The sequence below is a fragment of the Rattus norvegicus genome, chromosome 20, assembly GCF_021556685.1.
Source record: "Rattus norvegicus strain SHRSP/BbbUtx chromosome 20, alternate assembly SHRSP_T2T, whole genome shotgun sequence".
NCBI lineage: Eukaryota > Metazoa > Chordata > Mammalia > Rodentia > Muridae > Rattus > Rattus norvegicus.
The window spans coordinates 3924213-3945748 of NC_141553.1; the positions used below are offsets into that span (position 1 = coordinate 3924213).

Here is a 21536-nt window from a genome sequence, read left to right on the forward strand (position 1 = left end):
TCTCTGATCAGCGACACAGTTCCAGCCTGGGGGCCCTGGGTCCGCTGCCTGAGTGCCTGACCCTGAAGTGAAATCAAGGCCTGCAGAGAGCAGGTGCTCCGGTGCAGCAGCAGCTCAGGCAGGCGCTGGGCTACACTGTTTCTTTCTCCTCCCACCTCCTGCTCTCCCCTCCAGGGATCCCAGAGACACTGCCAAGAGCTCCAAGATAAACCCAGAACAGGCCTGTTCTACAGATACAGATCCACGTCTGAGTAAGACCTGGGCCACCTGGGCTTCACCTATGACCTTCTGAACTTCGGACCAAGTGAGAAAGGGCAGATAAGCCAGACCTCTACCAGGGCTTCCCAAGCTTCCCAAGGCCCCCGGGCCTGCCCTGGCTGACACTCTCTGATCCCACCCAGGGACTGCAGACTCTTTACACAGCCTTGCTGGTGTGTGTGTGTGTGTGTGTGCCTGTGTTCACGCACACCATTGTTCAGGTCTTCATACTAGAAACGTGTTGGGGGGAGATGAGGCAGGAGGACGCCGAGCTTCCTCTTTACCTCCCGACCCCCAGCTGTCCCCCAGCTTTACTGCCCACAGCCACTTTAGAAAGTGAGTAGAACCAGAAGAGAAGGCAGCTGGGGAGCCACAGCCTCTCGGGTTTGGGCCTTACCTTGCTATGACCCTGCCCCACAACAGGGCTCAAGCCTCAGAGTGACCCTGGCTCAAGTCCCACCCAAACGGAGCACTTACAGACACCACAGACACAGTTGTTTCATTCTTAGTTTTTTTAAAGATTTATTTATTATATATGAGTACACCGTCGCTGTCTGCAGACGCACCAGAAGAGGGCCTCAGATCCCATTACAGATGGTTGTGAGCCACCATGTGGTTGCTGGGATTTGAACTCAGGACCTCTGGAAGAGCAGTCAGTGCTCTTAACCACTGAGCCATCTCTCCAGCCCCCTCATTCTTAGTTTTGTTAAAAAAACAAAAACAAACAAACAACTCTGATAAATCAGGTCTAGGTTTAGGAGTGGTGGTGACGCAGAGAGAGGCATGGAGAGGGTGGGCTGTGAGGTCAGGGGTGGGGCAGTAGTGTTTCCTCCCTGACCCCTGCGTCCTCTTCTACAACAGACTGCCACGGTCCAGAATGGGTGATTCCTTTACTGTGTCTGTTCAACTGAAGAAAAAACCAGTCAGTTACAACAAGACACACAATGGGAACACACACACACACACACACACACACACTCGAAGCCGACCCTCTCCCGCCAACTGTAATTACATGATTGGGAGCTGACGTGGGTATTGAGAATTGAACTTGGGATTTCCTGGAGAACAAAAGCGCTCATAACCTCTGAGCCACTTCCTCAGGCCGGAAATCTCACCCTTGAAGTTTTTAAAATGTATGCATGTGTGGTTTTGTATATGTGTATATGTGTGTCAGGTGTATGCAGTGCACTCTCAAGACAGTGTGTTGAATGACCTGGGCCCAGTTACATGGGTAGGTGCTGTGAACTCATTGTACATCCTCAATGGTGCTGGTCCCGCCCAGCCCGGGAGGGGGCAGCAGGCGTCAGGGGGCGGTTCCTCCCTCGGCCCTGCACAGTGCTGCGCAGCTCCCTGCAACTTGACAAGGTTTGGGGGCTGCGGCCCCCGCGGAGCCCCACCCCCGGTTCTTTTGTCTTTAACTCATTCTCCCACGGGTCTCATTGTGCAAAGAGAATAACATTTTAGAATGAAGCTTCTTACAACACACTAAAAGGAAAGAATTAAAAGCCTTATAACAAAAAGATTCGGATTTAATTATAAAAGTATGATTATGACAATTGTAGGAATAGACCCATCAAAATGATAGACCGTATACTAATACTGAGATTCCTTCATTATGGGTAATCAATGTAGACTGGCCTAGAGTTTGTAACAACTATTTGGGAGCAATTAACACATGTTCTTTAATTATATGTAAGTACACTGTAGCTGTCAGAACAGGGTATGGGATCCTGTTAGATACAGATGGTTGTGAGTCACCATGTGGTTGCTGGGATTTGAACTCAGGACCTCTGGAAGAGCAGTCAGTGCTCTTAACCTCCAAACGATCTCTCCAGATTTACAAATGTCCTAAAAGAAAACAACTTCAGTTTACAAAAAGTACTAATTGGATTGTCCAATGCACTGTAAAAGGAACACTATTTCCTGAAGCCCCTACAGTCCATCTGGATGAAAAAGCTGGGAATGGCTGATAATAATTCAGTAAAAAAAGAAAGAAAGAAAGAAAGTATAAAGAAAGAAAGAAAGAAAGGAAGGAAGGAAGAAAGAAAAAAGAAAGAAAGAATTTGTAATTCAAAGCCCATGTGCTTCAGTGCAGAACTCAGAGTTGTATGCAATCTTTATGGTATTATCAAAACTTCCTGAATCTCTTAATATAGTGACTGAGTCTCAATATGCAGAAAGACTTGTTCTCCACACAGCAACTGCTGAATTTATTCTGGATAATTCAGAATTCACATTATTTTGCCTCTGCACCAGACAATCAGAAATAGCTATTATCCATGACATATCACCCACATTCAGTCTCTCACAGCCTTGCCAGGTCCATTAGGACAGGGAATGAAGGAAATGACTGATTATTCATAAGGAGTGTGTTAGGAGCCTCAGATTTTCCTGAAAACCACTATGTTAACAGTTAAGGTTTAATGTAAAAATTCTGTAACCTGGCAACAAGCGAAGGAATTTATAAAGAAATGCCCTACTTGTTTTTTGTACAACCAAACTCCATTACACACTAGAAGTAACTCTAAGGGCACCAACAAAGTAAATAAAAAATGGAATCTGGCAGATAGATGTGTTTCAGTTTGCAGAATTTGGAAGCCTAAGGCTTGCACCACACCATTGACACATACTCAGGCTTCCAATGGGCAAATGCTTTGAGTTCTGAAAAGGCTGGCTCTGTAATTAACATTTACTGGAAGGCATGGCTCTCATGGGAATAGGTGTACAAACTAGGACCGGCATTGCCCCTGCATACGTCTCCAGTAAGATGCAGCAATTCTTCCCTCATTACAAAGCACATTACAGCTACACCACACAATTCTACAGGGCAAACAGTAGAAAAGACCCAATTACACCTTAAAGAACACAGGTATAAAACAAAAAGAAAGAATAAAGGCCCCAGGGGTAGACTAAATCATGCTCCATTAACTTTGGATTTTCTGAACATTAACAAGAGAGGACCAACAGCTGCCAAGAGACACTGGATCAAGGGAAAAACTGTGGAATTAAATCACCCTATATACTACAAGGATGTGTTAACATCAGAATGGAAGTCAGCAAATCTATGGTGTTGGGGATGCTGATTTGTTTTTATTCTCGCAGAACAAAAAAAAGCTGTAGATTGCATCAAAAGTCATAAAGCTCAGGGTTGACCCAGGAGCTCCTCTGAAAACCATGAGCACTCACCCAGATCAACCAAAGGAGAGAGCCTGACCAGATACTGCCCTCCCCTGTCTGTCAGAAAAGCCCAGACCAGAAATGTTCAGCTCCTAACCACTGACAGGCCCATGTCACAGAATATTTTATTATTGTACATAGAAAACCTAACGGTTAGCAAAATATAAAATCCTCAGTAGATACTGCATTTGGCAGATCCAGGATATGTGTCCTGGTGTGGTTTGGGTGCCTCTGAATTCCCCACAGATAAGAACGCAAAAGGGAAAGATCCTGCTTATTTTAAGGCAAGGTGCTTAGGAGAGGTCCTGTGGTCCTTGCTCTATGACCTGAGGCAAGGTCAGCAGGTGGCCTTGTGCTCCCTTCAACCATAAAGTGAAATGGTTGGGCCTGTAGTGGCTTGCCCTGGACAGCCCCCAACCCCAACTCCCATGACAGTGAAATGGTTCAGCAGGTTAGGGGGTAAGGGAGCAACTAAATGCTTTGAAGAGCCCTTATGGAATAGGATTTTCTCTTAGGACTTGCAGGAATGACAGAGAAGCAGCTGGCAGGACACAGGTAAAATATAAATCCAGGAAAGAGAGCTCAGGAGCTCTCTTGGGTTTGCAGGAGCTCAAGAGAAAGGCAGACTAGACTGATAGAGTGACACAGACAGATTTCTGAAGGGCTGGAGTTTAGTTGTAGCATCAGGCTGGTAAATAGATATCTCGTATATAGTTAAGAAAATAAAGTTTCCTTGCTGAGCTGTCAGGTTTTTTCCCTCAGCTTCTGCCTCGCATGTCTTTAGTGCTATGAATATGAGATGATTTAAATGGTCACAGGCCTCTGAGGGGGACTTTGCTCTCCTGCCATACAGAGCCATCCAAAGGCAGAGCAACCACAGGTGCATCAGCTGCAAGACCCAGGTGCACAGAGCTGGGGGTGGAGATTAAGAGACTTTAGGGAGTTAACTCCAGAACACCAGACGGAAAAGGTAAGACAGTCCAGGTTCAGGAATCGGTACCCAAGTTACAGGGGAGAAGCCTCTCTGTTAGGTCTTATCTCAGCTGTGGAGGTGCTCCTGAGAGATGAGCAGACAGATCTCACCAGACCCCTGAGAACCCTGGCTACAGGGAGAGCCCAGGGCAGCTTTCCGACCACATGTGTACTGTGTGGCAATCAGTTCAGTTCACAGGTCGGCAGCAGCTCTACCCACTTGCAAACACCTCGTGTACACCAACAGTCCAGTTTGGTAGAGTCAGGTGAGCAACAGTGGCATCACCAAGCAGAGAGAGCCAGACCTGGCAGGAGTCAGCTGGAGGGACCAACAGGAACCCCAGGAGAGGTTCTCAGCTGGGCCTCTGTCAGGGAAGCAGAGATCAGCAAAGTCTCATAAGCGTTCCAAGGCGAGCTGTAGCAGCTGTGTCAGTCACTCTGTGGAGCCCTATTTATACCCTCTGAACACCGCGTGTCCTCCATGTGCCTTGACTCAGAACGAGTCTTGCTCAGCACATGCATCCAGTCAGCCACAGTCCTCGGAAACAGCAACAGACTGCAGCACACCACCAGAAGTTAATTGGTGCATTTCTCACTATGGAGCCGTGACAAATACAGCTCGAGTACGCAATGTAAGGCGGACCAATACATGCATGTTGTGAGCAAAGTCTCCTTCATCGCGTGTCCTTTCATGTGCTTGCTTTAGCAGAACATCCTCTCTCCTGTGTCTGTCTGAGGGAAACATTCCTTCCCCAGTCAATCTCAGTCTTTCACACCTGTGTCCACTGTAAGGAAACGTTCCTGCTGTTTGCCACAGCAAAACACCATCCAAACGACTTTCCTGAGAACCCTGAGTATTCCACTTCAGAGCAGGAAGGTTGGTTGTGGAAGAGAACACAGGGCAGTGCAGAGACAGAGCCCTGAAATGCAGGGGCAGGCTGGGCTCCACAGTTCTTCACAGCAAACCCACAAAATCAGAGGGAACATCAGACACTAGTGTTTAAAGAGAACAGAGGACTCTGGATGTCACAGCAGAGACCTGAACACATCATCTGTCACTCAGTCCACTCCAGGCAGCTGTCTTCATGCTAGAGAACGAGAGTCATAAACCATCACTGTGAAGACAACAGCCCAACAACCCTCCACTCCCAGAGGATTCTGGGAATCCCTGAAACCCAATCATGTCCACATTGCCCCTCCCCAGTCAGACCCCAGAGTCACCTTTACAAACTGGGAGAGACAAATCACAGCTTTTGGGGCTGGCCTTACCTATGATAAAACAAAACACACACACACGGGGGCGGGGCATGCACACACACACACACACACACACACACACACACACACACTCTCATTTCAAGGTACAACTCAGACCCCAGTAGATTTCTCTAGAAAAGCTATTATGGGTTGCCAGAGCTCCCCACCATCTCCAGCTTGACTCTAATCACCTTGGGACAATCCTGCCCCCCACACTAACCTGGAGCAGGGGTGTAGTCTCCTCCTGTTCCTCCTGTAAGAAGAAAAGCTGTGAGAGTTCAAGGAAGGTCTTGACAGGAGGAAATTTCTAAAACTGACAGGGGACCCAGTTGGAGACAGTAGCAATGTGGGGTGTGGCCATGTTTGCCATTAATGAGCAGAGCACTCTTCTAAAGGAAGGTGAGGAGAAACAGATCCTGCCCTTTCCTACCTGTGTTTCTCCTCCTCTTCCTCACAACGGCCACCACAGCTCCAATGATGGCCACAGCTCCAAGGACAACCAGAACAGCAATGATTCTCATGTTGAAGTCTGTGGATGAAGGAGCCTCTGGGAAGGACAGGTACAGGAAATGAAGGTGGGGGTCATGACCCCAGCTCTCAGCCCTGACCAGCTCAGGGTCTGCAGAAGGCTCCAGCTTTCCCTGACCCCAGCTCTGCACCCACACACTCCTTACCCCATCTCAGGGTGAGAGGATCAGGCAGCCCCTCATGTTCCACAAGGCAGGTGTAATTCTGCTCCTTCCCAAGAGGCACCACCACAGCTGCCCACTTCTGGAAGGTTCCATCCCCTGCAGGCCTGGTCTCCACAAGCTCCATGTCCTGGGTCAGGTCCTCCCCATTCAACTGCCAGGTCAGGGTGATGTCAGCAGGGTAGAAGCCCAGGGCCCAGCACCTCAGGGTGACATCACCTTCAGGTCTGGGGTGAAGGGTCACATGTGCCTTTGGGGGATCTGTGTGGAAGATTTAAGAAATCACACAGTTAGCAAGACAAACTGAAATCTACACAAGACACAGTTAAATCAATGATGACACTGAACTGTGTGTCTGACACTTCAACTGTCATCAACTAGTGAGCTGCAGGGAGAGCTGGTCCCCTCAGCACAGAACTGCACACTTTCCTGAGGGACTCAGAAGCTAAGAGGGAATCCACAGGAGCCAGTGGGTCAACATGGCCGTCCTTATGTGGTGTTCTATAGCATGAGGTGGGTAATCATAGAACGGAAGAGGGAATGGAAAATAATTGATTTAATATGTGTTTGCAGGGGCTGGAGAGATGGCTCAGAGGTTAAGAGTACAGACTGCTCTTCCAGAGGTCCTGAGTTCAATTCCCAGCAACCACATGGTGGCTCACAACCATCTGTAATGCCTTCTTCTGGTGTGTCTGAAGACAACTACAGTGTACTCACATACATAAAGTAAATAAATAAATCTTTAAAAAAATGTTCATTAATACGTGTTTGCAGCAAAAAAACTGACCAGAAGCAAAATAATGCCTTCAAAATAAAAAAAAAAAGGAAAGTAAAAAGAAAGTAAAAAATAAGAAAAAAGAGAAGAAAAAAAAGAAAAACAAAAAGATATTCCACAATTTATATTCCTCTAGGATACCACATAAGGGATCATGGGACCATTCACCACTGTAGGAATAGAGAGAAATGGGGTATTAGAGATGCAAACCGCACGGTCTGGGAAGAAATCTATGAGAATGTGTTCTATGGAAAGTTCTAGAAACTGGGGGGAACCAGCCTAGCGTAGTGGAGTCCATGTCTCCTATGAGGTCAAGGAGACTTCTGGTCCCTGAGGTGTAAGGGCTGACACACTCAGCAGGACAGGAGTCAGTATCCTCAGAGAGTGGGTGTGGGCAGAGAACCTGGCCTGGGAGAGGCCATGGCTGACAGCAGGGAGCCCCTGCTGTTAAGTGGGGAAATTCTCTCCTTCCCTTCTGAGAGGGACTCAGAACTCTCCAGGGAGAAGGCTGGGCCCTGGGAGAGGCAGTGCAGTCACTGTGATGAGGGATCAGGAGACCCAGGGACACTGTCTCCCCTCTGAGACAGGGACATCACCCAGCTGAGGGTTCCTTCTTCCCCAGGACTGAGACCCAGCAGGAGGGCAGAGGAGGAGAAGCCCGTGGCCCCTGCACCTGAGCGCAGCAGCGTCTCCTTCCCCAGTTCCAGGTATCTGCGGAGCCACTTCAAGCACGTGCCCTCCAGGTAGGCCTTGTGTCTCTCTGCAGTACCAGCCTGATCCCACTTGTTTCGGGTCTTCTGCGCTGTCGTGTCCGCCGCGGTCCAGGTCTTCAGGTCTTCGTTCAGGGCGATGTAATCGCGGGCGTCGTAGGCAAACTGCTCATACCCGCGGAGGAGGCTCCCGTTCGACCCCATGTCACAGCCAGACATCCACTGGATGGTGTGAGAGCCTGCGGGACCCCGCGGTCAGGCCCGGCCCCGCCCAGGCCCCGCCCACCCGCGGACTCCTCAAAACCTAAAGGGAAACCGGCCCGGGTCGGTTCTGCTTGGAACCTAGGACTTGGGACCCCGAAGTCCCGGGCCTTGTGCGAAGGCGGCGGGGTCGTGACCTCCGACCCGGGGTACTCACCGCCCTCGCTCTGGTTGTAGTAGTCCCGCAGGGTCCTCAGGTCCACTCGGAAAATCTGCTCGTGTCCCTTGGCTTTCTGTGTCTCCCTCTCCCAATACTCCGGCCCCTCCCGCTCCATCCACCTCGTCCGCGGCTCGTATCTCGGATTCTCCGCGTCGCTGTCGTAGCGCACGAACTCCGTGTGGTCCACGTAGCCGACGATAATGAACCGGGGCTCCCCGAGGCCGGGCCGGGAGACAGCGGTGTGGAAATACCGCACCGAGTGTGAGCCTGGGGGCGGCGCGCCGTGAGACCCCGACCTCCTCCCGGGAACCCGGGCGGGTGCGCGGGCCGGGCGGGGAGCAGGGCGCGGGGCTCGGGACGCCGGTGGAGAAGGGGCGGGGGTCTGGTGTGCGACGCGGGGACCAGGTTTCACCGGTGCCGCCCCCGCCCTTCCACGCAGAGGCCGTTTCCCTCCGGACCCCGCACTCACCCGCGCGGGTCTGGGTCGGGGCCAGGACCGCCGCCAGCAGCAGGAGCAGCGTGCTGGGCTCCATGGCCCCCATGTGAGATCTGGGACCATCTGAGTCCTGTGGGCTGCACGGACTTTATAACTCCTGTACCATGACGACGCTGATTGGTTCACAGGGCTCACGGCACCCAATGGGAGTGAGAATTTCCAGCGCGTCGTCAGTGTCCGGGCAGAAGGACTTGACACAGGTTAGGAGCAGAAGTGAAACTGGGGAGATGGGGAATCCCCGGCCCCGCCTCTGACCTCACAGCCTGGGGACTAAGACTTTGCCTGAACCTTGGGCTGTGGGACAGAGCTCTGTTTGTCATGGTGTCACCCAGAAGCTGTGTGGACACCAGGAGACACCCGCAGGCCAGGCTCCCTGTTTGCTCTCCTCCACCTTCCTCTTCCTTCTTCTCTTAATAAGTCAGACCCTGGAGTCTTCTAGAAGAAAAGCCACTTCCGGGAACACAATCACAACACAAGCCTTGTGGATGCGGTGGAGAGATGCTTCTCCTTTAAGAGGAGGCGCTGGCCTGCAAACCCCTCCCGGACCCCACAGAGACCTGGCTCTCTTAACTTGATCAGTAGTGTGGGGAAATATTAAATTTACACATTTCTTCATTCTGTGGATGTCTCCAAATCGCAGCCATAGAACTGAAGTGGAAAGAAGAGGAGAGATGGGTGGGGGCTCCTGAAGAGAGTCACCCATCACACAGAGCAACAAATGTGGTGTAGTGTTCACAGGTGTGAACTCCAGTCACCTCCCCATGCAGGTCTCCACAGCAGCCCAGCAGCCTCTCCAGGATTCAGCAGCTCCTGTTTCAGTGAACCCCTCTTATTAGGTGCTGTGCGTGTTTTCCGTGGGAACTTGAAGCTCTTAGGTTCCATCCTGACTGACCTAAGGATGCGGTAGGGATAGGCAGCCCCACAGAAAGGATCTGTCCCTGTTACTTTTCTTCTTATTTATTCTGTTTTTTGAGACAAGGTCTGTCTGCACTGCTCTGGCTCTCCTGGAATTTACTATGTAGACCAAGCTGGCCTTGACCTCCCAGAGATACATGGCCTTTGCATCCTGAGGGCTGGGTATCTTACTTTCCCTTTCATTGTCGTGTAGAAACACCATGACCAAGGCAACACTAATAAAAAGAAACATTCAATAGGGTGTGGGTAACAGTTTCAGGGGTTTAGTCCATTATAACAGGAAGCATGGCAGCTGCAGGCACACATGGTGCTGAAGGAGCTGAGACTTCTACATCTTGATCCAAAGGCAGCCAGGAAGAGGCTCTCATTCCACACTGGGCAGAGCATGAGCACAGAGACCTCAAAGCCCTTCCTCTCAGTGACACCCTTTCTCCAACATGTCCATGCCTTCTCCTACAAGGCCACCCTTCCTAATAGTGCCACTCTTTGTGCGTCCAGCATCCAAACACATGAGTCTATGTGGGCCACCTATTCAATCAATGACAGCAGGATTGAAGGCCTGTGTCAGCACACTAGCTCTAGTTAGTTTTTATTACTGTGATAAGACACTATGACCAAGGTATCTTACAAAAGAATATGTTTAATCTGTTATATAGTTTCAGAGGATTTGAGTCCATGATGGCAGAGGAGAGGTGTGGTGGGAGAACAGCTGAGAGCTCCCGACTTGATTTGCAAGTAACAGACTGAGACACTGGGAATAGTGAAAGTTGATTTTTTAAAAATTTTGATATATATAATATATGTAATATAAAATATTATTGTATATAATATATAATATTGTATATAATATATATAATTTATTCATAAAGTACCTGTCTTCAGACACCATAAGAGGACATCAGATCTCATACAGAGGGTTGTGAGGCACCGTGTGTTTGCTGGGATTTTAACTCAGGAGCAGTCGTTGCCCTTAACCACTGAGCCATCTCTCCAGCCCAGTGAAAGTCTTTTAAAACCTCAGTGCACACACCAGTGGCACACATCCTCCATCAAGGCCACACCTCCCAATCCTCTCTGAACATGGCCTCAGCTGGATTTGAAGGATTCATTCCCATGAGCCTGTGTGGCTCTTCTCATTCAAACCAGCACAGCAGTCACTGTGAAGTGTAAGAGGCCAGCAGGGCTCTGGAGATGTGTCCAGTGCAGGCTGAGGGAAATGCCCTCACACAGGGCACTCTGCTGAGTTAGGTCTCCCCCTTTGTCTCTGTCTCCTCCTGCTCAGCCCCTCTGTGTCTCTGTCCCTCAGGTCTCACCCCATCCGTGCCCAGCTCCCCTCCCTCCTGAGCTCTGCACTGACCCTGTCTCTTCCTTGGCCTCTGGTTTCTCTATGGCGTCAGCCAGCAGCTGTGAGGCAGCTGTGTGGTTCCTGAGGCAAACATTCCAATGGTGGCTGGGGAGATGGCTCAGCAGCCAGGAGCACTTGTTGCTGGTGCAGAGGATCCAGGATGAGTTCCCTCAGCACACGGTGGCTTCCACCATCTGTGACTTCAGTTCCAAGGGATCAATGGCTGTGCACCTACATATTTATATGTACAAAGAGGACAGGTCATGAAAATAAATATAAAAAATATGATTTTAATAATCCTGCCTGTCTTTCTTCTACACATCGAGAGTGTGAGGCCAGGGGCGGAGGGCACAGTGCTGTTCAGACAACAGTGGACCACCAGCCAGTGAAGGGAGCTCTGTGTTAGGAATTTTGAGATGGTTGAAATAGAGTGTAGTGTAATGACAATTTGCAAAACAGCACAAAATTTAAAGTACAAAAGATCTTTCATTGTATGGACCTGCTGTGAACAGAGGAACACGGCCTCATCCCAGGATGAAGACACACTGTGTGCTGATCTTTGTAATTGAGCAGATGTCAGTTTTGATTCCCCATGAACAGGATAAATTCCACTCAGATGGTTGGATACTAATTTATAAGAGACCAGAACATCCAAACACCCAGAATGTTCCTCAGAGAAAGGCGTCCCCTTCCCCCATCTTCCCTCCCACTGCTGACCCTCCAGGTCTCACCTGTTGAAGATGGTAGAGAAGCGTCCCATTCTTGTCCAATGGCGCCACCTGGTGGAAGAAACAGAGAGGACTGAGTCTGAGCCCCTGGAGCTGAGGGTAAAGGGGACCCAGGCTGGCTGAGCTGCCCCAGGGCTTCCCTGCTGTCTGTGCTTCTCCAGGGTCTCAGGCCTCATTCTGCCCTGCTCTCATCACACTTACATCCAGAAGAACTTTACATGCTTTTCCAGCCGTGGGAAGAAAACGCCCTGTAAGAGAAGAGGCAGGAAGCAGAGCCCTGAGTGCTCAGAGGAGCTGCAAAGCCCCAGAGTAGTTGCAGAACTCTGACCTGGACTATGATGTTGATTGTTTGATGTCAGCTACATGCGGGGTTAACTAAAACCCCAAAATGGAGGGCACCATCTGTGAGGCGGTTTTGCTTAAGGTAAAGTGGGAAGGTCAGTTTCTGATCCTTTCCTGTGACAGAGGAAGAGACACCTGTAATCCTGATTATTTGAGTGGAGTCCCTCCCCGTTTCTAATCTGGCCACACCTTCTGCTGGAGGCCTCAGTGAAGACATGGAAGGAATCCCTTGCTCTTTGTCTGCTTGCTCTTGCTCCTGCTCCAGCTCCTGCTGCTTCTGTGGGGCATTCCTGCCTGCCCGTCCTTGCTCTGCATAATGACAGCAGACTTACATTTATTTATGGATGCCTAGGCTTCATGCTGGGCCTGTCCCAGCTTCTCCTAACTCAGTTATCCCATTTACACCATCCTAAGTTCTGCCATGTGGCTGCTCACCTCTCCTCAGATTCACACATCCCGACTCCTCTGAGTCTGGGTGGAGAATCCCCCATGCTTCTCTCTTCCCAGAGTTCCTCACTCTGACCAGAATCCTGCCTTCTGTTCCCCTTGGCTATAGGACATAGGCTTTGTATCTCATCCTTCAGAAGGTGTTTTAGGTAGGCACGGTAGGAGGGAGAGGCTTCCTCACACAGGGCACAACGACATTATCTCAACATTGTTCCCGTTAGTCCTATAAAAGGCAAATCTTTCTCTGACATCATCAACTATATACAGTGAGAACAAGGATAAAAACATAATTATAAATAGTTAACAATTATTAATTCTCCATTCAGAATTATTATTTCTTTATTTAATTGATTAAGATTAATTAATTTTATAATTAAGAATTTAAATTAATTATTAAATTAAAAATATAAGAATTACACTCATGTCTGGTTCATGTGTATCTACCAACCATTGAGAAACTATTATGTATCCTGTGAATCCGAAGTCCTATCTGTCCTGCATCCAAAGTTCTTTGCCTAATTCCCTTTCCATTTTAACTTGAAGTTTTCCACCGGAAAATATCTTCCTAGACATAAATCATTTTCTTAAATATAAAACAACTTAAGGTTATTGTGAGACTGTAGCTATCCAGTCTTCCTCCCCATCAGTGACCTGAGAAATATAAATGTTCCCTGAGAAAACGGGAAGTGCAGAGCAAGCAGCTTCAAAAGCTGCAGAAATGGCAGAGATTGCTGGCTGCCTGGACAGTCACCCAAGATTCTCCTGCAGTGCTGAGGCGTCCAGCTTCAGGCTGCTGGCCCAGTGTATGGTGGACATCTTTGTGGAGCAGGAATATTGAAGGACTCCCCGACTTGTCTTGGCAAAGCTCACAGTCATCTTCCTCTGTGTTCTGCTTGTCCCTGTTAGGACAGCATGCAGTCTGCAGCTGAAGCTTGGGCAGGTTTTGGCTGGTGCCCAGCTTTGCCACATTTGAAGCAAACTCCATATGGAGGTTCCTCGATGCCCTCCATCCTCTCTGAACTAGAATGTGGTGCAGCCAGGCGCATTCGTGCCTCACTGTTACGGAAAGCCTTGTGTTCATAAAACATTCTGAACCCCATATCCTGTAGATGTCTGAGATTCAAAGACCCCCTATCTATGTACAGTGTATCAGAATAGGCAAATGTTAGTTGTTTCCAGCCATCTACGTGATGTTTGACTTTGGAAACATCTACAAGAGGCTAAAGAAAACTTATTTCTGTAATTAACAAAACTTGTTCTAACATGTCTTTAGACTGGCTACCCACTTGCAGTTTTTAGTTTTCTGAACTGTTTGTCATAGAGACAAGCACTGGAACTTTACAATATGTTTACAGTGAGTCTCATATGTACGTACCTTAGACAAGAGCTGAGACATGGACATGGTATGTTGTAGCAAGATATATGCTAAAACTTCTCTCAGTACACAAAAATCCAGACCATTGTAAAGCATTTGAGACCATTAGTTGATGCTCCTGAGTCTAAACGCAGAGTCAACCGTCCACCCCTTTACCCTGTCATTCCTTTACAGTCCTGACGTGGAGACTTCTAGTTTATTAGGAAAGTCAGTCAGATCACAGGAGAGTTTGGGGGAGCGCACACGTGAAAGAGTGTTTGCCTGAGGAAGACACAGGTGAAAGCATCTCTCACTAAAGCACACGCATGAAGAATGTTCTGCTAAACAGACATCGGAAAGAAGGTTTTCCTGCAGCAGACACAGGTGAAAGGATGTTTTGCTGTAGCAGACACATGAAAGGACCTGTGATGAAGGAGTATAAATGTGACCCCACAGACAGTCGGGGACGAGCCCTGAGCATTGGGTTTGTTTTGCTCCGCCTTGCTGTTCTTAGTTAAGGACGAGCGTGGATTGGTCAGCCTCACATAGTTGTACTGAGATCCTCCACACCTGGGTCCACAGCCAGCAGGAAGAGAGAGAGGTTCTCCAACTGTCTTGGACTTTTGGAGCCACAATTCCCATCCAAGTGACAAGTTTCCTCTGCCAAGGCCACATCCCCTAATTGCCTTCAAGCACTTCCACTCCCTGATGACCATGAACTCAAATCTAGGAACTTATGGGAGTGAATATTGGATACATTTTACTTATTTTTTTTGAGACTGTGTTTCTATAGTGTGCTTTATCTTGCACACCTGGCCCTGTAAAAAGTTCCCAGTTGCTGGTCAACTGGACCTTTAGAATTCTTAGCTGTTAGAACTGCTTGACACCATGACCTTAAGTGTTGTTGCCTCTTGGATTTCAAGATAGTTCATTAGAAGGGCAGCTGAGGGTGAGAAAGAGGATTGGGGGAGCAGAGTGAGAGGAGAAGCAGTTGGTGCAGAAGCTACAGGGAGACAGTAGAGCCAGGAGGAGCTGACTGAGCAGAGAGGCTAGAACAGTTGTCACAGTCTGGAGCTGCTGTCATTGGGAAAACTGGAAGAAGGGATTGATTAAGTGCCGTGTTGGGGAATTGAGGGAGGAACTGCTTTTGGGAGAAACATTAGAAGGACCAGGGTTGGAAGATGGAAGAAATTGTTGAAAAGAATTTAGATTGACAGGTCTCCTCCTTTCCTCTCTAGTCATAGGGGGTGAAACCAGGAGGACAAAGGGTGGGGAAAAAAGAACCAACAAAGTAATGAAGACCAGCTACATGGCTCTCCCTGTAGCCCTGGCTGCCCTGGGAATCACTCTGTATACACTTGGCTGGTCTCGAACTCACAGATCTGCCTGCTTCTGGGTATGCACAACCAAGGCTCAGGAAATATTCTTAATCAAATCACCTCAGAAGCCTATGATATTTGTGTTTGATCACATAAGTGGAATAATTGCCAACAAATGAGAGAAAGGCTACATTCTAGTGGCAAAAGAGCATCTCCGCCCAGGAATCAGTTTCTACCTTGAGCCAGTTTGCAGATGCAGAACCCTTGAATGAACGAGTGGCCAGGTGACCCTGAGTAAGTACCTTATAGAATGTCTAAAATGTATACTGCTAGCCTTTCTCCAGTGCTTTCCTAGTGGGACCTACAGGTTTTCACCAGGGTAACCATACACTGGGGAAAGAAATAATCAGACTTGCCAGGCTCTATTGCATATTGGCCCAAATTAATGCTGACTCCAGGAGCTCCCAGGAAACATTATGGTTCTTCAGTTAGAGTAGAGTGTTTTGGAGGGCCAGGGATTAATGAGGTTTTGGCTGAAATCTGAATCACACTATGTCCAGTGGCTTCCTAAATTCATGCAGTGGCTGTGTTCTGGCTAGTCTTGTGTGTCAACTTGACATAAGCTGGAGTTATAACAGAAAAGGAGTCATAGTTGTGGAAATGACTTCATGGGCCCCAGCTGCAAGGCATTTTTCTCAACTAGTGGTCAGGGGGGGAGGACCCAGCCCTTGTGGGTGGTGCCATCCCTGGGCTGGTGGTCCTGGGTTCTATAAGAAAGCAAGCTGAGCAAACCATGAGGAGCAAGCCAGTAAGAAACATCTCTCCAGGGCTGGAGAGACGGCTCAGCAGTTAAGAGCACTGATTGCTCTTCCAGAGGTCCTGCGTTCAATTCCCAGCAACCACATGGTGGCTCACAACCATCTGTCATGAGATCCGATGCCCTCTTCTGGTGTCTACAGGCAGCAACAGTGTACTCACATGAAATATATCTTTAAAAAAAAAAAACTAAAAAAAGAAGAAAGAAACATTTCTCCATGGCCTCTGCATAAGCTCTTGCTTCCTGACAGGCTTGAGTTCCAGTCCTGACTTCCTTTGGTGATGAACAGCACTAAAGGAAGCTGAAAAGACCCTAACCTCCCCAACTTACTTCTTGGTCATGGTGTTTGTGCAGGAATAGGAACCCTGAATAAGACAGGCATCATTCCAGTCCCAGAATGTAGAATTGGGATAGATGTACTTAGAGGTTGTTAGAATTCTCACATTGCTTCCCTGACCTGTGGGCTGAGTTCTATCATGGTTGGAAAGACTAAATGGAAGCCTTTAGAGTTCCCTCTGACAAGGAAAATAGTGAATCAAAGACAGCATCACACCCTTGTAGGAATTTCAGGAATCAGTGCCACCATCAATGGTCAAGTGTCATTCTTCACTATCAAAACCTCTTGCTGGGCACTGGACAGATAGGAGAGTCGAAAGGAGATACGTTTGAAAAAACCTTGGATTCTGGTCACATGTGTATGCTTCAGAGGGTGGGAAATAAATCCTATGAAACATTTGAGATCCTTCTAATTCAGGGAATTCAGGAATCCAGTGGATGGGGCAGGCACAGACATTCCATCCAAGAAGGGAAGGCTCCTGACCTGGCCCCTCCCACCACCAAGAAAGGAGCACAGGGCTTAGTTTGTGTCTTTCGATTCTGCAGACAGCACATCCCTCACTTGGATCTGTTACTCTGGCCCATAAGCCTTCTGAATCAGAGAGCTGCTAACTTCCTGTGGGTCCTGGGACAGGTGAAGACTCTTCAACAGGTCCCGGCTGCCGTTCAGGCTGCTCCAACATCTTGTACAATATCCTCCAGCACACTTAATGGTACTTGAGATGTCAGTGACAGAGAAGGATGTTGTTTTGAGGATTTGGCAGGCCTCTGTGAGTGAATCACAGAAGAGAACTTTGGGATTTTGGAGCAAGGCTCCACCATCATCTGCAGACAACTATTCCCCCTGTGAGAGACAGCTCCTGGCCTTGGTGCAACCTGAACATTTGACAATGGGCCACCAAGTTACCATGTGACCTGGGCTGCCTAGAATGGACTGGATGTTATCTGACCCACCAAGTCATAAAATAGGACACACAGCCCTGAGCTGTTATCGAATAGAAGTGGAATGAACGTAATCAGGACTGGACAGGTCCTACAGACACAAGAAGTTACATGAAGACTTTGCCCAACGGCCTCCGGTCTCTAGTCCTGTTACAATGTCATCTGCAGCCAAGCATGCACCTGCAGCCTCATGAGCTGTGCCTTCTTCTTGGAAGACTGAGGAAGAAGAGACGAGGGCCTGTCTTGCTGATGGCTGTGCATGCTATGCAGGCCCCACCAGATGTGAACAGCTGCAGCATTACCACCCTTTGCCTGGAGATCCCTGAAGGACACTTCTGGTGGGAATCTTCACAGTGTGTGGACGTTCAGGCCATGCACATGGTAATGCCTTTCATCTGGATGGAGAAATGGTCAGATGTGAGATTGTTCTCTAATTCATGGGCTGTGGACAATGGATTGGTGGGATTGACAGGGCCTTGGAAAGAGCAGGATTGGAGTCATCTGGGGAAGAAGCAGGGGATAGATCTGTCCACGTGAGTAAAGGGTGTGAAGACACTTGTGTCCTATGTACATGGTCATCAAAAGGTGATGTCAGCTTGGGAGACGTTCAGTAACCAAGTAGGTGGGTGACCCATTCTGTGGACAGTCAGAACGGGCCCATGACCAAAGAGGCCATGGTAAGGGGGTTACCCCTAAATGTACAGCTAAGTGGTAGAGACAGGCAAGCCTGGTAAGGCTGCCCCCCCTATGCTGACAAGAGAGGGATGGAAAGGAGAGGTGGGTCCCCACAATTTTTCAGGACTGAGAAAGTGACTCCAGTGTCCCGAAGGAACGTGAGTGAATGTCCTAATACCGTGACAATTATCCAAGCCTCTATGGCAGTGGTCAGGCCATTGGAGTCTCCATCCGCTCAGTAGTCCATGGATGGACCAAGGATATTGGCTGAAGGGTGATCAGGGGTTGATGTTCCCGTGGCTCAGGGAACTCTGGGAAAAGTAGCTCATGAGGAGGTGTTTCCACCTGGGGTCTCAGGATCCAGGTGAGTGTATTGTGTCAGGGCCTTTGTAAGGCAGCCCAGGACCTGTGATGGATTTCCATAGTTATCCTGATGACCTTCGGAATGTTCCATAATTTTTAGCCTCAAGAGGAACTTTGTGAAGATGGCCAGGAGGAAAGTTGTAAACTGATTCATTGCTAGGACGCCCCCTGAGGCATTGTGATTCCATTAGGTCCCTGGTCTGGGACTGTCTCACACCCACCTGCATGGGCAGCTGCTGCTGAGGACAGAGAGACAGCAGATACGGAAGAGAAGAGAAGAGACTCTGGGCTCTTCTTCAGTGTGATTGACAGTGGAAGGATTGTCTGCTCCAGCCTCACAGCCAGGAGGAGCTGTTAGTTCCTTGATTGGCTGATGTCTTGAGGCCATTTTTTAATCAAGATGGGAGTGAGGTCACATGGCAAAGGCTATCCTTTCAAACCCTAGCAAAGATGGCTGTCAGCAAAGAGGCCTTCATTTTGATGAGGGGACAGCGGCTGAGATGGCAACAAGCCTCAGGTTTAAAGACTTCCATGCCGGCTGGAGAGATGGCTCAGTGGTTATGAGCACTGACTGCTCTTCCAGAGGTCCTGAGTTCAATTCCCAGCAACCACATGGTGGCTCACAACCATCTATAATGAAATCTGGTGCCCTCTTCTGGCCTGCACGTGTACATGCATGTGCAACGCTGTATACATAATAAATAAATCTTAAAAAAAAAAAAAGACTTCCATGCATAGAATTTAACTTTCTACCCCTATGTAACTTCTTTCTTAGAGACTTTACCGGGTTTTAATCCTACACCTCAACACATTTAGAGAATTCCATCAAAGCATAGAGGGTAGAGAGGAGCAGCCATGGTCCCTAGTGTGAGTCGTCTGTCCCTTCTCCATTGGTCTCCATTCCCTGTCACACAGGCAAGTGGCTCACCTGATATGGGACAGATTTTGGAGGAAACCTTTCAATTAAGATGCTTGGGTCTGGAGGAGGAGGAGCCATATCTCAACTCCAGTGCTTTTAATAGAAGTGGGACAGCTTAAGACAGTGTAACGCCACTGGTATTGTAGAACTAGAGTTTCATAAAGGTTGCTCATTGTCAGAGTCCAGATGTGCAGGGCGGGACGTGCCTGAGGGAGAGCCAGAGATAGGACTTGCCAAACCAGCTATCAGCCCCAAGGACACTGACCATCCGTAGCTACCCCCTCCCCTTCCTTCACCCCCCTGAGTGAGATGAGTCACCCTACCTGCCTGCCGAGCTGCTGGAGAGCACGTACTCCTTGCTGATGTAATTTCGCGCCGAAAGTAACTGTGCACCATTTGAATTGACCAATCATGTGTAACCTCGCGAATGCCCCTAACCTCCCCTATATAAACCCCCGAGTCTGGAGGCTCGGGGTCGATTCCTCTGTCTCCTGTGTGAGATACGTGTCGACCCGGGATCCCGCTAAGACCTGGGATCTCGTTAATAAAGCTACCTCTTGCTGTTTCATCAAGAATGGCTCCTCGTGATTCCTGGGGGCACCCCACCCTGCGATCGGAGCGAGAGACGCGGCTCCCCGTTTTGGGGTACGCTCTTTCATTTGGGGGCTCGTCCGGGATCGGAGCGTGACCCCTGGAACCCCGAATGCCACTTGGAGGTACGTTAGTGTTGAAAGACCCCAGCTTAGCAGCAGTAACGCCATTTTACAAGGCTGTACTTAAGATGACTGGTTCAGGGAAAGGTTAGAACACTGAGTACACAGCAGCTGCCAAGCAGGATGTGTTTGGTTGAAGGCCTGGCAACAGGACGACTTCGGTTGAGCACCTGACAATGAAAAAAAGCCCCGGGAGAGGTCCCACACCCTGGTGGGGGGCCGAGTCAGTCGTTATGTTCCAAGAAGGTAGCTAAGAAACTTGCCCCCGGGCTGAACCATTGGGGGGCCGAGTCAGCCGTTATGTTTCAGGAAGGTAGCTAGGAAACTTGCCCCCGGGCTAAACCCTTGCCACATTAGAATCCACCAATTATATCCCTGTAACCATGCATCTGCTTCTGTATGCTTGCTTCTGCTCCCCAAAATCCTATAAAAGCCCATCCTTTGTTCCGTGGGGTGCGCCAGTCCCCCGAGTGACTGAAGCGCCCGCAGGTGCCTGTGCCTGTGTATCCCGACAATAAACCAAATCCTCTTGCTGATTGCATCCTGTGGTGTCTCGGTCTGGTCTTTGGAGTTGGAGGGTCTCCATCCCGAGGGAAAGTTCTCCCTGAGAGCTTTTCAGTGTGAGTGCTGGAAAGCGGCCGCCGTGTATGTGTATGTATGTGTGTGCGTGTATGTTGTGCTTCTCGTACTGTGTATTGTGCCATGGTCTAAGGTTTAAGTTGGGTGTGCTCGGGTGGAAGGGCTTCCCACCCCGAATTTGAGTGCACCCCGTTTTCGAGTACATCTGGGCAGATGGGTTTCCTGCCCCGTATTTGAGTGCACTCGGGCAGAAGGGTTTCCCGCCCCGGACAGACAGTACACTTGGGCAGATGGGTTTCCTGCCCCGTATTTGAGTGTACTTGAGCGGAAGGGTTTCCCGCTCTGGACAGGCGCCTGTGAGTAGAAGGGTTTCCTACTCCGAATAGTCTTTTTCTTTCTTTTTTTCCTTTTTAGAAAGCGCACCGGGGGACGCCCCAATCGCGCAGGCTCTGGGACGCGTGAGAGACGTTCCGAGAGCCAGCCTTTGTCGGGTCCTGGCTCTGGGACGAGTGAGAGACGTTCCACGAGCCGAATTTTGTCGGGAGGACCCGGCAACGGACAGTCAAAAAGATCTGACTGTGACTTGACTTCGGAGGTCGAGTTCGGCAGCCTATTTGAGTATAGGCACGGACAAGTGTGCTTAGATGTGTTAGTGTCTGTTGTCTGTATTCTATTCCTGTGTTTGGTATCCCAGAAGCAGCTAAGGTTAAGCTGCAGTTTGGGCCAGGTACTGAAGGTACCAGGCATCTGTGGAAATTGGTTATAGGATGCTTTGTCTTGGTCTTGTTTGTCTGGATTGTTTTCTGTGGTATTGTCCAGTGTTTTTTTGACTTTTTATTCGTGTTTGAATTTGGACTGACGACCCTGTTTAAAATCTTGAACCGACGACTGTGTTTGAAATCATGAAACTGTTTGCTTTGTTCGTTGAAGAGTTTTACTTGGTCCCCTTAATGCTTAGTGAGTAAGGAACTTAATTTTGTGGACCCC

The 21536-nt window shown here is 49.0% G+C and overlaps 2 protein-coding genes and 1 pseudogene across 5 annotated transcripts in view; 1 reads left to right on the plus strand and 2 right to left on the minus strand.

The window, feature by feature from the left end:
- Positions 1–2358: 2358 nt before the first annotated feature.
- The window catches only part of LOC147998498 (RT1 class I histocompatibility antigen, AA alpha chain-like), a 101871-nt gene continuing 82693 nt past the window's right edge, over positions 2359–21536 (minus strand). The window contains exons 1-6 of one of the 3 annotated variants that reach the window (XM_087598510.1): positions 8729–8820; positions 8257–8526; positions 7802–8077; positions 6339–6614; positions 6095–6211; positions 5880–5917 (exon numbers count right to left, since the gene is read on the minus strand). In XM_087598510.1, coding sequence (XP_087454636.1) covers positions 5880–5917; positions 6095–6211; positions 6339–6614; positions 7802–8077; positions 8257–8526; positions 8729–8801 — 1050 coding nt within the window. In that variant the 5' untranslated portion in view covers positions 8802–8820. Of the gene's footprint in view, positions 5496–5879; positions 5918–6094; positions 6212–6338; positions 6615–7801; positions 8078–8256; positions 8821–21536 lie in introns of those variants that run through there. The other 2 variants (XM_087598511.1, XM_087598509.1) reach the window with 2 other exon arrangements.
- Positions 5427–21536, minus strand: part of LOC147998499 (class I histocompatibility antigen, Non-RT1.A alpha-1 chain-like) — a 54528-nt gene continuing 38418 nt past the window's right edge. The window contains exons 7-8 of one of the 2 annotated variants that reach the window (XR_015645389.1): positions 11747–11794; positions 11280–11412 (exon numbers count right to left, since the gene is read on the minus strand). The gene's annotated coding sequence lies outside the window, so the exon portion shown is untranslated. Of the gene's footprint in view, positions 5496–11279; positions 11413–11746; positions 11795–21536 lie in introns of those variants that run through there. The other variant, XM_087598484.1, reaches the window with a different exon arrangement.
- Positions 11709–11993, plus strand: LOC224733l-2 (LOC224733l-2 pseudogene; annotated as a pseudogene).